The sequence below is a fragment of the Mauremys mutica genome, chromosome 13 (assembly GCF_020497125.1).
Source record: "Mauremys mutica isolate MM-2020 ecotype Southern chromosome 13, ASM2049712v1, whole genome shotgun sequence".
In the NCBI taxonomy this organism is placed as follows: Eukaryota; Metazoa; Chordata; order Testudines; family Geoemydidae; genus Mauremys; species Mauremys mutica.
The window spans coordinates 1,228,053-1,244,460 of NC_059084.1; the positions used below are offsets into that span (position 1 = coordinate 1,228,053).

Sequence of the window (16,408 nt, forward strand, 5' to 3'; positions counted from 1 at the left end):
CTGGGCATCCTGGCACAGCAGCACCATGAAATCAGGCCTCCTCCTCCTCCTGGGGCTCCTCGCCCTCTGGGCTGAGCTGCCGCCTGCCTCTGGGCAGCTCCGTCAAGGTGAGGGCTCCCTACCCCTGGCTCCCAACCCAGCCCGGCAGCCAGCGCTTCCCTCCTGGCTGCCTGCAGCCCTGAGCCTGCCTAGCCCCGTTCACTCTCAGCAGGTCCTGCCCCATATCCCCCACGTGACAGCCCCTCACAGCGTCCCTGGGCCTGCTGCCAACCCGTGTCTCTCGCCCCCGGGCATGGGGCTGTCCCCGGGCCTCCCCCATTTTGCCCCAGTGAAGCCTCCTTGCTCTGTCCCTGGACTTTCGCTCTTCCCTCCTGCTCCAGGACACCGAGCCCCCTGGCTCTCCCCAGCCCTCTGTCTGCTCCTGGTGCCGTTCTACCCTCTAGGCTCTCCCTGGTGAGCCCCCCATGCCCATGGCTCCGACACCCCCCTCGGACCCGTCTCCCTCCGGGCCGGGTCGCAGCCTGGCTCTGGGATGTGCCCTTGGGTGTCTCCCTGCCATGTGCTGGTCAGTGTGAGCTCTCTTCCCCACCCTCCCCCATCCAGACCCTCACCCCATCCTGCCGGGTCTTTCTCCATTACACCCCCAGGCGATGGGACCCCCACCCCCGCCAGGTCCAAAGGCAGGTGCCTCTCTGCACTCAGGCAGCCCCTGTTCGGCCACCTGCAGATCGTGCTGCCCCTGCAGCGGGGAGCTTCAAAGGGTGCCAGTGGCCTCAGGAAAGGGGGAGACGTTTCCTCGGGAGCAGGGAGTGAGGTCAGGCAGGAGGGGAGCCCAGCCTGAGGCAGTGGCCAGGCCCCCTCTCCCCGCACACATACTGGTTGGCACCGACTGGCACTGCCAGGTTGATACCAAGGGGCCCGGGAGGGCTGCTTCTCGCCAGTGACCTGTGGCAGGACCTGGGGAGCGGCTCCAGGGGCTGCAGACCAGTGAACTGTAGCTGGAGTCTGGCCAGACCCCGCAGGGGGTGAGCTGAACTCCTGCCAGGACCAGTGAGATCGCCCGGGAGCGGGGGCTCCCACAGCGGAGCGAAGGGCAAGACACTCACCAAGCCTCTGGCCGAGCCCAGGCTGGGGGTCAGTCGACTGCTCACCTCTCCCGGCTGCCCAGACAGCAGCCCGGGCCCTGGCAATTGCTGTCCTGCCCGCTGTGCTGCAGGGACCACCCCGGCCCAGCCTGGGAGATGGCCTGCATGGGCTGTTCTGTCGGGCCCTGTGCTACCAAGGCCTCCCCTCCCTGCCCCACCCAACCGATCCCCCCAGGATCTTCCTCCTCTGCTGCTCAGCCCCTGCCCCCATGCCATTTGGACAGCTCTGCTCTGGATCCTCGTTCAGTTTTAATCCAGCCTCTCCCTCATCCCCTCCTCTGCCCGCGCCTCTCCCTGAAACCTGCCTTGGGCTCCTTTGCCGCCTCCTATGCCCCAAGCAGCCTCTCGGCCCCATGCACCCAGCACCTTCCCTCCCCACTGCCAAAACCCCATAAACGCAGCCTCCCCGGGCCCCTCTGCCCTGGAGCCCCCAGGCTGTCCGGCGCTTGTCTTGTTCGTTGCCAGCTGAGCCGCGCTGACTCGTTATCAAGGCTCTAGAGCATGTTTGTTTGTTATTCGATGGATTCACCAGACAGTGGAAGAAACCCATGGGGAGAGACGCTGGGGTGGTTGTGAACTGTCTCCTTTAAATGGCCCTGGTCATTTTTCTTCCCGTGTGACTGGCTCCCTAAGGGTAGGTCCATACTTACCCACCAGGTTGACGCGGAGAGTTCGACTTCTCGGAGTTCGAACTATCGCGTCTAATCTAGACGCGATAGTTCGAACTCCAAACGCGCTCCCGTCGACTCCGGAACTCCACCACCGCGAACAGCGGTGGCGGAGTCGACAGGGGAGCCGCGGAGTTCTATCCCACGGCGTCTGGACAGGTAGGAAATTCGAACTAAGGGTATGGCTACACTTGCGAGTTGCAGCGCTGGTGGAGGCTTTCCAGCGCTGCAATTAGTAAGTGTCCACACCTGCAGGGCACATCCAGCGCTGCAATTCCCTGGCTGCAGCGCTGGCCGTACACCTGGCTCAGCATGGGGAATAAGGATTGCAGAGCTGGTGCTGCAGCGCTGGTCATCAAGTGTGGCCACACACCAGCGGTGTTATTGGCCTCCAGGGTATAAGGATGTATCCCAGAATGCTTTTAACTAAATTACTCCCTTTGTTTTGTTATGCAGCCTCTCTTTGTTTTGTTGTGAACTCCTGTTGCTACCGGAGCTGCTCTACCGGAGCTGCTTATCTAAAGAAACACAGCTCCTGTTTGCTGTGATCAATCTGTATCCTCCTCCCTGCGTGATTCACAGGGGTTGAGTGTTTGCTTTTTGCTTGACCAGCAGTGAGAAAGGGAGTCGGCAGCTGCTTATCTGGTCTGCAGGCTTTTGCAGATAAAGAATAAGGGGTTGGGTTTTGTTGTCAACTCGGAGCTCCGGGCTCCGTGCACCGGGAGCTGCTTCAAACACAGCTCCTGTTTGCTGTCATCAAACTGTAACTACTGTCAACAATGAAATGAGAGAACCCCCTGCCTGTCTCATTCACAGGGGTTGAGTGTTTGCTTTGCTTGAGAGAAACGGCGGGAGGGGGCGGAGGGGGGAAAGGGAGTATGTTGGATGCAGGCTGTTTGCAGTTAACAGTAAGGGGGTGGGAAAATTTTCTGATTTTGCACAGTGTCAGTTCCAAAAATCCACTCTCTCTCTCCCCCCCGGTCCCTGTCACACTGCCCCACACACCCCTCTTTTGAAAAGCATGTTGCTGCCACTTGAATGCTGGGATAGCTGCCCATAATGCATCACTCCGAACAGTGCTGCAAATGTGGCCACACTGCAGCGCTGGTAGCTGTGAGTGTGGCCACACACCAGTGCTGGCCCTGCACAGCTGGACGACCAGCGCTGCAACTACCAGCGCTGCAGATTTGTAAGTGTAGCCATACCCTAAGGTAGTTCGACTTCAGCTACGCTATTCGCATAGCTGAAGTCGCGTACCTTAGTTCGACCCCCTCCCCCCCCCCCCCCCCGTACTGTAGACCAGGCCTAAGTCACATCATGTTGTTTCTGCCCCTGAGCTAATGCCTGAAGCGTTTGGAAGCAGGGAATGAGGAATGTCAAGTCTTGCCCAGCCTGGGGGTGCAGCATCAGACGCGCCATCACTGGTGCTGAAGCGTGTGAAATGTATGAGAGTCACTAACATTTTCCTGATGCCCAGCAGCTGCCGCAACGCTTCAAGGGCAAATACTGGTGAACACGTGTTGGTGAAGCCACTTTTCACTCGTTGCTCGGCTCCAGCATGTCCTGTGCAGCACAGCGCTCTGCTGTCAACATGGGTACCTGGGCGTGCGGAAATGGGTCAGGGCAGGCGCCAGCCGTTGTTTGGTGCAGCTCAGTCATTGCCCGGAGCTGCATATGCCCGTGGCAGGGTGTGAGTAACACAGATTGATACTAAGCCTGTGTCTACACCATGGCCTCTCCACCGTTCTGGGCACCTGTAGCCCTTTCAGGGGCTGATCTCTCTTGCGTTCCCCAAGTTTCCCCTCACTTAAAAATGCCTCGCTTGCAAAACCAGACATAGAACTACAAACGGGTCACAGCCACTGGCACTGAACAATGGCTGAGTTTCTCACTGGGACCAGACAGTTACAAAGTATGTCAACTGGAATGTAAATCTGGTGCTTACATTTCAGTGTATGGAGTTAGAGCTGCACAAAAGTTCATTGTCGCTATGAAATTTTAGTTTGTTCCAACTTCGCTAGTGCTGTGTATGGAGCCTGTTGGTAACCAGGCAAATCTCTCGCTGAGGTGACGTACCCCCGGAAGAGCTCTGCGTACCCCAGGGACTCACGTACTCCTGGTTGAGACCCACTAGTCTACACCACCACTTATCCAGTAGAACTTACGTCGCTCAGGGGTGTGACTAAGCCACCCCCGAGCGAGATAAGTTACACCGATCTAAGCGATGGTGTGGACAGGCAATGGGGCGCTTTTCCCGCTGACACGGCTACCGCCGCTTGTTAGGGTGGGAGAACGACTCCCGTCGGCCTAGAGGGGCTCCACTAGAGACTCTGGTGCAGCTGCATTGGGACAGCTGTGAGCTCTCTCGTGTAGCCAGAGCTGCCTCCCCGCCCTGCTGCCGGCAGGAAGCTCTCCCAGCTCTCTCCGTACCTGTGACACGTCAAAGCCTGAGAGCCAGACCTCTGGGCTGGTTCTGCCTTTGCAGAACAAAGGCAGAAGGAGGGGATGGCGCCTCTGGGTGCCCTTGGTTCCAACCCCCTCGTCACTGAGCTGTTGGGCGGGATGCGGGGCTTGACCTGTGTTATACGATGCTGTGTCATAGGCCAGGGTCTTTGCACACCCACAGGGATATATACCGAATAGAAACTGCTGCCCGGTGGTGATTCCAGTGGAAATTGCCCCAGCCGATCCGTGGAATCACAACAGACCCTGCTGGGGAACGGGGTAGAGAGCACAGCAAAGAGGATTCACCCCGGAGAGGGGCCTTCTCTCTGTTTTGGTTCCCTTGTCTTGTTTGCTCTGACTTTACACTCGTTTCTGTCATGTAAGGGCCCTGCTGTGGTGGGGGCTTGCTGTGTGCTCCCCCAGGTGGGACTGGCGCAGGATGGGGTTCAGCGTTAATTCCTGGGCCCATCTCAAAGCAGGCCCATTGGATCCTCCCGCCAGCCCCCTCCCTGAGGCCTGTGTCTCCAGTGACACACAGTTGAAAACAGGCCCTGAAACTGGAAGGTTTCCAGGGCTCTTTAGGGAGGCCGGCCCTGGTCTGCCCCATGCTCTGTAACCCTGGTTCTCTTCCCATTTGTTTCCAGTGAAAGGAGGCGAGTGCCTTGCTCCCATCAAGGTGGGGGCTGCGAACTGCAAACACTTCTGCTCCACGGACGCTGACTGCCCCGGATCTGAGCGCTGCTGCAGTAACGGCTGCGGGGGGGAGTGCAGACTCCCCATAGGAGGTGAGGGGTTCTCCTTCTCCACCCAGTGCTGGGTTTACCATCGCGCCGGGCCCCTGCTCTGCTTGCACTGTACCCTGAGACCCCACCAGCCACTTGCTTCTCGGCCTGCCCACCAGCCAAGGGCTCCTCTCTGCCCTCTGCCCCCTGGCCGGACCCCAGTGCAGCTCTGGCTCTGGGCAGTCTCTGCTTCCCACCGCCTGTGGGGCTCCCTGGAGCTGAGTGCCTGGGACTGATGCAGGAGCCTGGCCAGTCTCAGCCAAGTGTGTGTGTGGGGGGCGGGAGACAGTGCCGGGGGCTTGGCTGGGCCCCTCCAGGCAGGTGGGTCTTGAGGGAGCCTGGCTGATTGTGCCACTTTCGAGGGGCTGGAGCGATTTCCCGCCCTGGGACCAGCCCGGCAGCACAGTCACCTCCCAGCAGGGCCGGTGAGTGCAGCCAGGAGGCAGGGCATGGGGGAGAGGGTCTCTGGGAGACCTGGGGGGTGCTGGGCTTGAGGGGGGAGATGTGTGTGTTGGGGCACTAGTGGGGGTTCTATGGGGGGTGCTGGAGCCCTACAGGCAGAGACATTAGCTAGCACTGACGGGGCCGTGTGTGCAAGGCCAGTGATCTGGCTGGGTGGGGGATCAGCCTGCTCAGTGCTCAGGGATGCAGGAGCACAGGCTGTGGTTTCCATTGTCACTAGTCCAGACAATGCTGAGCCTGCTCTCTCGCTGTTCTGTTCCCCAGTAAACCCAGGGTACTGCCCGAAGTTCAACTCCAGCAGGGTGACAATCTGCCTTGTGAAATGCAGCAATGACACCGAATGTGGAGCTGGCAACAAGTGCTGCAGCCTGGGATGCAATGTGCAGTGCACACCGGCAGTGCCAGGTAACGCCGCACCTGGGAGCGGGGGTGTCAAAGGGAGGGGTGCTTGGTCCTGTCTATTAGATGCGCCCCCAGGACATTCTGTGTAATTCGCACGGCTACGCATCTGGGGCTGGGGCTGAGACTGGGCCAGGGAGGAAGGGGGCCTAAGTGACAGAGCTGGGACAGGCAGAGGACTGACTGGAGAGGGTGTAGGGCCCATGGGCCTGTGGCTGAGCATGGGATGGGAGGGTCTGGCTGGAAGCAGCAGAGACCAGTCCTGGAGAGGCGCAGACCAGGACTCCAAGGAAAAGCCTTGGCCAGAGGTCAGATCTTGGGCCTGGCTCAGGTCCGTGGTGCAGGCCTGTGGGTTTGGGGTTTGTTCCCCGCAGAGACATGAGCTGTTCTTGTTTCCCTTTTCCAGCCAAACCTGGCACCTGCCCCAAGAGGAGAGTGTTGCAGACGTTCGCTCCATGTGAGAATAAGTGCAGCGACGACAGGGACTGTCCCAACAGGCAGAAATGCTGCTTTACTGGCTGTGGCCTCGGCTGTCTGGCTCCTGTAACAGGTACTAGCAGCAAAGAGAGGGGCATAGGAGCCCTCAGGCCCACAGCACTTGCCAGGCATCCTGTGGGCCAGAGACATCCCCACTTCCCCTCCAGTCTGGGTTCACTACCTGAGCCCCCTTGCAGATCTCTGCCCTTCTTATAACCCATCGCCTCTCTCCAGGTGACATTTGCCGACTCCCGCCTGAGACGGGCCCTTGCAAGATGTACAGCCGTCGCTTCTTCTACCACCCGGCCTCCAGGACGTGCAAAATATTCATCTACGGCGGCTGCCAGGGCAACGGGAACAACTTTAGTACTCTCCAGGAGTGCCAGCGGGCCTGCAGGAAACGCGGTAAGGGGACCAAGCGCGTGAACCCGCTCGCCTGGGCTGGGCAGCTCAGCGAGCTGGGACAGCCTGAGAATTAACACAACTGCCGGTGGGACTGATCCCCAGGAGTCCAGGGTGGGAAACGGGACTAAATAAAAATAGCTTGCTCGTTCTGGGGGCTGGATTCTAGTCCTGCTGTGGGAGGTCAGGGCAGGGGAGACCATCACGAAAATCAGTTAAAAAATGTTCAGCGTATGAATCTGTGCCATAAGTATCATAAACAACCAGCCCTGGCTGTACCGTGAAGGAGCCCTGCATGAAATGGCCATGAGCAGTCGTATGCACGTGTGGACTGAGAGTTTGCATACACAGTCTGTAACTGTTAGCAAACGGGGTTTGCAGTTGCACATAGGTTTTACCTGCCTAACCTTAGTCTCTGAAAATCCGGCCCTAAACGTTCTTCAACCAATATGTAAATGAAGTGACCATTAAGGAACGGGTTTTCATGGGGTTCGGATACGCGCACGGCTCTCCCGCCCTCGTGACCAAGCCCCCTTTAGCCCCATCTCCCACCCCAGCTGGAGACTGGGTCCCAGTTAGATTTGAACGTGGAGGCTGAGAGCCTTCAGGGAGTTCTCCCTTTTCTCCGAACCGTCTCTCCGGGCTCTGTAGCTAAAGAGACCTGCAAGCTCCCTGTGCAGCCCGGCCCACGTTCAGCCTGCAGTCGCAGCTACTTCTACTACTCAGTCACCAAGACGTGTGACGAGTTCCTTTATGGCGGCTGCCAGGGCAGTGGGAACAATTGGGCACTGGAGCCGAATGTCTCCGGACCTGTGGAGGAGCCGGGAGGCTGTGTCTATACCGGTGTTTTGCCGGTATAACGTATGTTATTCAGAAGTGTGAAGAAACACACCCCTGAGCCACATGAGTTTCACTGACAGAAACTGGCTGTGAGTTCGCTACCTTGGTGTCACCAACCAGTTATTAAGTGTGAACTCCTCGGGCACCATAACAGCCTAACCAGGGCCTCCCAGAAAGGCCCCTTGGGTACGCCGGTCTGTCTCGCCGCCCAGGTGAGTGCACCTTTGTGATAGCTGGTTCCTTATCACAGCAATATTCAGCTGACTCCCAGCCCCAAAGGGCCAGTCACTTACCTAGGTCAATCGCACCTCAGATCTCACACCAGAGAGAAGGCTTCTAGCCAATCCTACAATAAACTATCTAAAGATTTATTAACTAGGAAAAGGAACCCAGAGAGTTATTTACAAGGTTAGTGCAGGTAAACATAGAAACACAAATAAGTCACTATCTCAACTTTCATCAGGAAATAGAAGCTTCTATCATGAGCAAGCGCTATATGCCCTTCAGGACTAACCCTGGCTGAGCGGCTGTGAATCTCTTGCTTATGCCTAGAAACCTGCCCACCCCAGAGTCCAAGCAGTCTAGTGAGCATCAGTTCCTTCTGTTTGGGGGCTTTATCCCCATCCGTCCTTGTGATCTCAGCTGCAAACTCAGTGATGGGAGGAATCCACTAGCACGACTCATCCTCACGGGGGCAGGGAGGGCAAAACAACAAACATCATTTGTCCTCTTTAATGCCCCACAATAGTCCGTCTGGTGTCAATGGCCCGTTCCCGTTGGCAGGACATAACAGCTTCTGCAGGAGATCAGCCATTCACACTAATTCACGGCTTTCTCCCCTCTGGCGAGTTACACAGTCACAGGGACTCACCATATGACTGCTCAAATATTACCGTACACTATGGGATACGGATGCTGTAAGCGAGATGAATGCAGGTGGCAACACACGAGCATTCAATAAACACTAAACAGATTCCTGTCATCCCACCCCCTGTGTTAACACCACTAACGCACAGGTGAGCCAGACTGATTCCAGCGCTGTGTCTGTCACCGCTCCCCTGAGACGCGGGGACTCGGATTGCCAGTGTCACCCCACCCTGGCTTTGTTAGGGTCGGAGGGGGGGGTATAAAGCTCTGACCTGAGCAGGTAGTTGCCACGTTGCGCAGCTGCGATCCTGTTGCTACATTTCGTGTTGGAACAGGAACTGACCGGCCCCTTCCTGAGGCCGTTGGGCGTTCAGCTGCTGAAGCAACTGCTCCCCTTCTCCTGTTGTCAAACGGAACAAACGGCTACCCAGGGAGGTGCCTCTTTGCAGGGGTGAGAGCGCAGCTGGGACGAGCCCTTGGCCCTTCCACTCGCCACTCTGCACCCGTTGGAAACGCTGTTACTGTTATGGCCCCCAAAGGTGCTGGGCGCGGCACAGCCAGGATCTCCCATCAGCCCAGCATGAGAGACACGAGCTCTGTGCAGGATTCACAGAGAACCACAGAGATGTTCGCTCCTGCGGGCGGTCCTGCCCCTCGGCCGCTCCCTTTGCATCCCTTAGCGCCGTGTTTATCCACCCTTCCCTTGCTGGAAGCCCTGGGACAGAATTCCTCCCCTCACCCCTAGAGCTGGGCGGGGCTCGGCCCGGGAGAGCCTGGCTGAAGCTGGAAGTGGAGGTTTCTTGGCTGGAAGGCCGCCCCTCCCTACGCTGAGCTCTCGGTGAGACGGGGACTGGAGAGGGACTGGGCGGGGACCCCTAGCTCTAGGGCAGAGGCCAGGGGTGCCCTGAGCGCAGGCCTGGGGGCAGTTTTCCATCTGGTATCTAATCTCTCACTGCTGTCTCCAGGGCTGGTCCATTTCTCCGGTCTGTCCCCGCAGCGAGGGGCTGGCCAGGGGCACGGCATGGCAGGGGCGGCCCCACTTCACCCAGCCCAGTGCAGGGGACTATTTACTAACCGGCAACTGTCAGAGGCACAGTGGCCTGCCCAGCCCTGTGCCGCCAGCATGGCCCATGCCATGCACACAGCCCCCCCCCACCCAAACCCCCAGGACTCCCTATGGCCAGAACCCCCCACAGACCCTTTGCAAATGCCCAGCGCCCTGCAGAACATCACCCCTGTCCAGTGCCCCCCTGCTCACAGCTCCCCCCCCAACTGCCCAGCACCCCACATAGAGCCCCCACTCCCTAGTGCCCCAACACACACATCTTCCCCCCCGCTCACAGCCCAGCACCCCCCTCCCAGAGACCCCCTCCCTCCCAGCCGCACTCACTGGCCCTGCTGGGAGGCGACTGTCTGCCGGGCTGAGCCGGCAGCGCCCCCAGCGCTGGGCCTGGGGCAGGGAATTGCTTCGGGCCCTCGGGAGTGGCGCCATCACCAAGGCCAGAGCCTGCCCCAGCCGGGCTCCCTCAGGACCCACTTTACTGGAGGGGCCCAGACAAGCCCCAGGCACTGTCCCCCCCCCCAACCCCAACTGGCTGAGACTGGCCATGGTAAGGGGAGCCCAGGCTGCTGGGGGGAGTCCCAGGCTCTCCGGCTGCCCTGGTCACCCTACCCCAGGGGGCAGGAAAACCGGCCTGGAGCTGCTCTCGGGCACCTCGGCCCCCGCCCAGGGCAGGTGGAGGGTCTGGGTCTCCCCACGGCGGCCCAGGCTCCCCTTCCCACGGCTTGGCTCCGGCTTCTGGCCTGGCCAGAGTGCGGGGCCGGGGCGAAGAGGCAGTGCAGGGGACGTGGCCACAGAGGGTTTTTACATTTTGAAAAGGTCACTCTAGTCACAGACCTGCTGCGAGGGACCCAGCTCCCCCCAGGCCTGGGGTCTGCGTGGAAGCTGGGAGTGCAGATTGCCCTCTGCCGCCACGGTGCTCCCAGCTCTCTGGGGACGAGGCGAAGGGCTGCGGGAGGCTGGCGTGGAGATGGGGAGAGGGCTGCTCAGGGGTGATATCGGCCGGCTGGGTCTCCTGCCTCCTCCCCGGGGCTGCTCTGTGCCAGGGGGTTTGCCCAGTGGTGGCTCCCGAGGTCACCCAGCCCCGTGCCCTCAGCCCTGCTGCAAGGAGGGCGATTGCCCGGAAAGGGCCCGGTGCAGCCGCATCCGCCGTGCCCCCGACCCCCCCCCCAAGGCAGAACCGCTCTGCCTGCACCTGACACCGAGGGGCCCCCTGCGTGCCGGGATCTCTGTGCCCAGCCCTGCGCATGAGGCAGTCCAGGATTGCAGGTCCTTGCTGCTGTCACCTCCCTCCCTGCCCCCCAGCCTCAGGAGCAGCCCCTGGCCTGACCGACTGTCCCTTCTTCCACAGGGCCGACCAGAGAGAGAGACCAGGACGAGCCGAGAGCGTGACAGCAGGGCCTGTGGGGGGATGGGACAGGATCCTCCAATCCGGTCCCCACCTGACACCCACGCCCAGTCGCCCGTGGGCCTGATCTCGCCCCGCACGTGGCTTGTGTAATAAAGAGCTCAGCTCAGCTGGCCTCCCTGTGATTTCCTGGCTTGGGCCTCACTGTCCCTGCAGCTGGAGCCTGTGCCCCAGGCTAATGTCCCTGGTGAAAGGGGGTCTCCTGGGGGGGTGGCAGGCACTGGACAGTGTCACTAGAGCGTGAGCTGCCCCATAGTCCCTGGCTCCAGAGAGCAGCTGTTCGTGTGCTGGAGACACCAGATCCCAAGGATCGCAGTCCCCCGCCCCACAGGATCTTCGCTACAAGAGGAGCATGTTCCCTCTGTAGCCCCACCTCTCGTAGCATCTCCCCAGCGCAGCGAGCTGCAGACGGTGCCCTGGGGCTGGATAAACATGGCTTCACCCCGCAGTGGCAGCCTGGCTCTGCCACCCTGAGACTCCCCGCAGAAGCTGGGGCCGTAGGACTGTCCCTTTGGGCAGGAGAGGGGCCTGCTGCTGGAGGCCGGGGGTGTGAGCCGATGGACCCTGCTCCCTTCCCACACTCCGGCTTGCTTTCCCATCCCCACCGGAGCGACCAGACCCCGGCCCGTGGGGCCCGCCTCTGAATCCCAGGGGAAAGACTTTCTCTGGGGTTCCTGCTCCGGACCCCAGCCACACCCGACAGGTGCTGAGATCTGAGATGGGAGCCAGGCAGAGACCTGTGGGTCTGGTCTGAGCTTGGGGGGTGGGTCAGACACATTCCTAACTGGCTCCCCCAGCACAGGGGGAGTGAAGTGGCCATGCTTCACAAACAACAACGTGATGGACAGCGGGAGCAGAGGCCCCCAGGCTGCCATGGAAAGGCGCAAGCGTGTATAAGCAGGGTCTGAAGGAGTTCTTCCCTGACAGCTAGCTGGGAGCGGGAGAGACTTCCGGAGCAAGTGGCATTGGCCACTGTCAGTAGACAGCAAAGAGTCCTGTGGCACCTTATAAACTAACAGACATTTTGGAGCATGAGCTTTCGTGGGTGAATACATGCATCCGACGAAGTGGATGAAGCTCATGCTCCAAAACGTCTGTTAGTCTATAAGGTGCCACAGGATTCTTTGCTGTATTTACATGAACACACCTACTCTACCATGATATCCAGCAGCTAGAGCCCTGTTGCTCAAAGTGATCAACTTTGACTGGTGCTGGGTGAATGTAGGGGTAGGTAGTGAGAGTCCCCTGTCTGGTTTAACCTGTTTCTTCCCACTGTTCAAAGACAGAGCTAAATAGGCTCCATTAGGAGCCTTTGTTATTTTAAGTGTTTAAATGAGAGCTGAAATCACTGGTGGTGGGACAGTGTTTCTGCCCAGCCTGGGAAAAGCTGAAAATCACAGAGACTGACCTGTAGAGGTCACAACAGAGAGGTGGCCACAGTAGATAACTGACAGCTGGTGGGAACAGCGAACAGTCAGCCTGCAGAAGCAGCAAACAGGCGGCCGGTGGGAGTAGAACAAGCGGCGATGGGGACGTAGCCTGACTCACCAGCGCGGCCATTGCCTGGGAATAGCCCTAGAGAACTGCCTCCATGTTTGTAGGGCGAGGCAGAGAGTGGCGGGGGCTGCCCTCTGCCTGGGGCCTCTCTGCAGTGGAAGCCGATGGCTGGGAGTTAATGACAATACCAGTCCTACCGAACTCCTCTGTAGGCTGGTACCCAGGACTGTGGACCTCCTGCCGGGGCTCAGAGGGGTCCTGTTCGTCTGGGGCGCAGCTGGGGCGGGGGCTCAAGGGGCAGGACACAGGAGAAATGGCTCACACAGCTGCCCTGGGTGCTGGGCATTTCCTCTCTAACCCCGGGAGAGCGCCCATGAGCCCAGGTTGCCTTTGGCTCAGGGATCCTGGTGTCCAGAGAGCCGAAGCAGCAGCCACCTTCCGGCGTTATTTATTACAAGCCGGGTGTGCAGACGCTCTTTAGCGTGATGCAGTTTGGGGTGCCTGATGATGTCACTATGATACATTCAGGGTTCCCCAGTCACCCAGCAGCCACCCCAGCCGGGGACTCTCCTGAGAGTTACTGGCTGGTGTCACTCCGTGTCTATCTGATCAGCCGTGAAAGGCAATGGGATTGTCAATACTACGGACAAGGTCCTGCAGTGCATCCTCAGGCAAACTCCCGCTCCAGCCTCCAGGCCGTTCCCTGACTCAGGACCTGAGGGTTTCAGAAATGCCCCGACCCTTGAATCAAGGCATGTCCTTTGTATTTCAGCAGTGGGGGGCCTGCCCACGCTGGCAATGTGCCTGGGGAAGCCAGGGTGTCCCCGCTGCAGACAGGCAGAGGACACACACACACAGGCTGCAGTGGCTCCTGGCACGCGGATGTTCAAAGTGCCCCAGCATGTTAAAGGAGAGCTGGGGGTGCCCTGGCTCCCATGGAGTCGCCTCTCTGGGAGGTGATGAATCACCCCGGGGGTGGGGGCTTGCAGGAGGCAGCCCTACCCCACTGCCCTGTCTCACAAAAGAAGCTTTTATAAAAAGGAGAAAACCCAGCGGTAATTTGGGGAAATGCTGCAACCAGTAAGTCAAACACCCGCCTGGAGCATCTTGGTGTCAGGGGCTGCTGGTCCCCCACTGAAACTCGGGGTCGGGGGGTTGGTTCCCTTCTCCCAGTACCAAAAGAAAGGGGGAGGGCAAATGGAAAATCAGAACTCTGAGGCTGACAGTCCCCAGGGCCAATGGGGAGAGGCCAGTGCTCCAGGTCAGGCTGATTGACAGGGCAGCCAGGCCAATGAGGGAGTGAGGAGCATGGGGTCCCGTGTAAGGTGGAGCTGCTGGGCCAGAGGGGCAGAGCTAAGGGGAGAGCAGGAGCCGGGCTGGGCTGGAGGCAGGATGTGCGTGGGGCCGGGTGCATGAGCGGCTGAGGAGTCCAGGGGCCCCAGGCACAGGGTGGGAGCCACAAGCCCTCCCCACGCCCCTCCTCCAGTCACGTCCCAGAGACGAGGGTCGGCAGCACAGAGACGTGCAACTCCCGGCGTTAGACATCAGTTGAGGGCACCCGCGGTGCGGGGGGAACAGAGATGGACGGGGCGGGATCCAGAGCTCAGGACACACACGCGGTAGCCCAGGCCATTGGGGGGCCTTATCCCTGCCCCCCGAAGGCGCGTCAGAGACCCGGTGGGAGAGTGAGAAGGACGTCGCGACCCCTCCCTTAGCCCCCAGCCCACGGGGGCAGAGTGCCAGGGGCAGGGGCAGGTTCTGGAGCCAGCGCCACCCAGAGGCCGCAGGGGCCCCCACGAGAATGGCTCCGCCTCCAGCCCCAGCCTGACCCCGTCTCCGCCCCTCTCTGGAGCCTCAGCGCATCCAGGAGCCTCCCGGGACAGCAGCAGCGTGGCCATGAGCCCCGCCCTGCTCCGAGCCACGTGTCAGGGGGCGGGGCCGCTGAGCCCCGCCCCGCTCAGAGCCACGTGTCAGGGGGCGGGGCTGCGAGCTCCGGGCCGAGCGGAGGGAGCTGAGCTGAGCTCAGCCTGGAGCTCCCAGCCCCGCCCCCTGACACGCGGCTCTGAGCGGGGCGGGGCTCAGGGGCCCCACCGGAGCCGCGCTGCAGCTGTCGAGGGGCGCTCCTGGAGGGGCTGAGGCTGCGGGTGAGGGGGGAGCCGGGGGTAAGAGGCAGGGAGTCCCAGGGCCAGGCGGGGGGGGGGGGTGGCGGCTAAGGGGCAGGGAGTCCCAGGGGCAGGCAGGGGGCAGGGAACGGGGGGGTTGGATCGTGGGCGTTCCGGGGGTCTATCGGGGCAGTTGGGACAGGGAGCAAGGGGGGTGGTGGGGGGGTCTCTGGGGGACAGTGAGGGGACAAGGAGCAGGATGGGTCGGGGATTCTGAGGGGGGCAGTCGGGGGGCAGGAAGTGGGTGGGGGTCGGATAGGGGGCAGGGCCAGGCTGTTTGGGAGGCGCAGCCTTCCCCACCCGAAAGCTCATTCAGCATTTTGAGGCTTGCAGAAGAGCCAAGCTGTTAGCTTTTCCATTGGGGCTCCCATCCCTTTCACTTCTCAAATGCCAAGTTATAGTCTGTATTTAATTTCAGTGCCATAGGGAGATTCATGGCAGAGGAGGGCAGCTTCATTTAAAAGTAGCCACTGGGGGAGGGATCACATGAGAAGAGCAATATCCTTCCCAACCCTACCAAGGGAGACCCCCCTCCCCTGCATTCCCTGAGGCTCCAGAGGGGTTAATTCAGTGGTTCTCAAACTTTCATACTGGTGACCCTTTCACATAGCAAACCTCTGAGTGCGACCCCCCCCCTTATAAAATAAAAAAACTTTTTTATATATTTAACACTATTATAAATGCTGGAGGCAAAGCGGGGTTTGAGGTGGAGGCTGACAGCTTGCAACCCCCAGTAATAACCTTGTGACCCCCAGAGGGGTCCCGACCCCCAGTTTGAGACCCCCTGGGTTAATTTAATTTTAGCACCCTGTGTCCATTCACATGCATAGGCTATTTTGAGCATTTCCGTTTTCACAACATAGGCTCATCCCAGATTCTGGAAGAAGCTCAAATGCTCAGTTCGTGGAGTATGTACATAAGCTATAGTAAAGAAAAACCCACAGTAACCCTCTCCAGTTTGTGAGGGACCCCATGGCGCCAGGCTCTAGGAAACAGATAAATGCATGGAGGTTAAGTCCATTAATGGCTATTAGCCAGGATGGGTAAGGAATGGTGTCCCAAGCCTCTGTTTGTCAGAGGGTGGAGATGGATGGCAGGAGAGAGATCACTTGATCATTACCTGTTAGGTTCACTCCCTCTGGGGCACCTGGCATTGGCCACTGTCAGTAGACAGCAAAGAGTCCTGTGGCACCTTATAGACTAACAGACATTTTGGAGCATGAGCTTTCTGGGTGAATACATGCATCCGACGAAGTGGGTATTATTCACCCACGAAAGCTCATGCTCCAAAACGTCTGTTAGTCTATAAGGTGCCACAGGACTCTTTGCTGCTTTTACAGATCCAGACTAACACGGCTCCCCTCTGATACTTGTCAGTAGACAGGCTACTGGGCTGGATGGACCTTTGGTCTGATTTAGTATGGCTGTTCTTATGTTCTAAGGGTACGTCTATACTACCAGCCCGGGTCGGCGGGTAGCGTTCGACTTCTCGGAGTTCGATATATCGCGTCTCATCTAGACGCGATATATCGAACTCCGAACGCGCTCCCATCGACTCCGGAACTCCACCACCGCGAACGGCGGTGGCGGAGTCGACGGGGGAGCCGTGGACTTCGATCCCGCGGCGTCTGGACGGGTGAGTAGTTCAAACTAAGGTAGTTCGAGTTCAGCTACGCTATTCGCGTAGCTGAACTTGCGTACCCTAGTTCGACCCCCCCCCTTAGTGTAGACCAGGCCTAAGCTAAATGAACCCAAAGTTATGGAGACAGATATGAGTCAAGGAAGTCAGCAGAG

At 59.5% G+C, this 16,408-nt stretch overlaps 1 protein-coding gene across 1 annotated transcript; it reads left to right on the top strand.

Annotated features, from left to right (window-relative positions):
* Positions 1 to 4,889: 4,889 nt before the first annotated feature.
* On the top strand, positions 4,890 to 6,857 carry LOC123348265 (whey acidic protein-like; the record flags this gene model as incomplete). Its single annotated transcript, XM_044985771.1, has 4 exons — positions 4,890 to 5,043; positions 5,767 to 5,907; positions 6,308 to 6,451; positions 6,613 to 6,857. Coding segments are annotated over 4 exons (684 nt in total), but the record flags the coding sequence as incomplete, so codon positions are not given.
* Between the last annotated feature and the right edge of the window lie 9,551 nt (positions 6,858 to 16,408).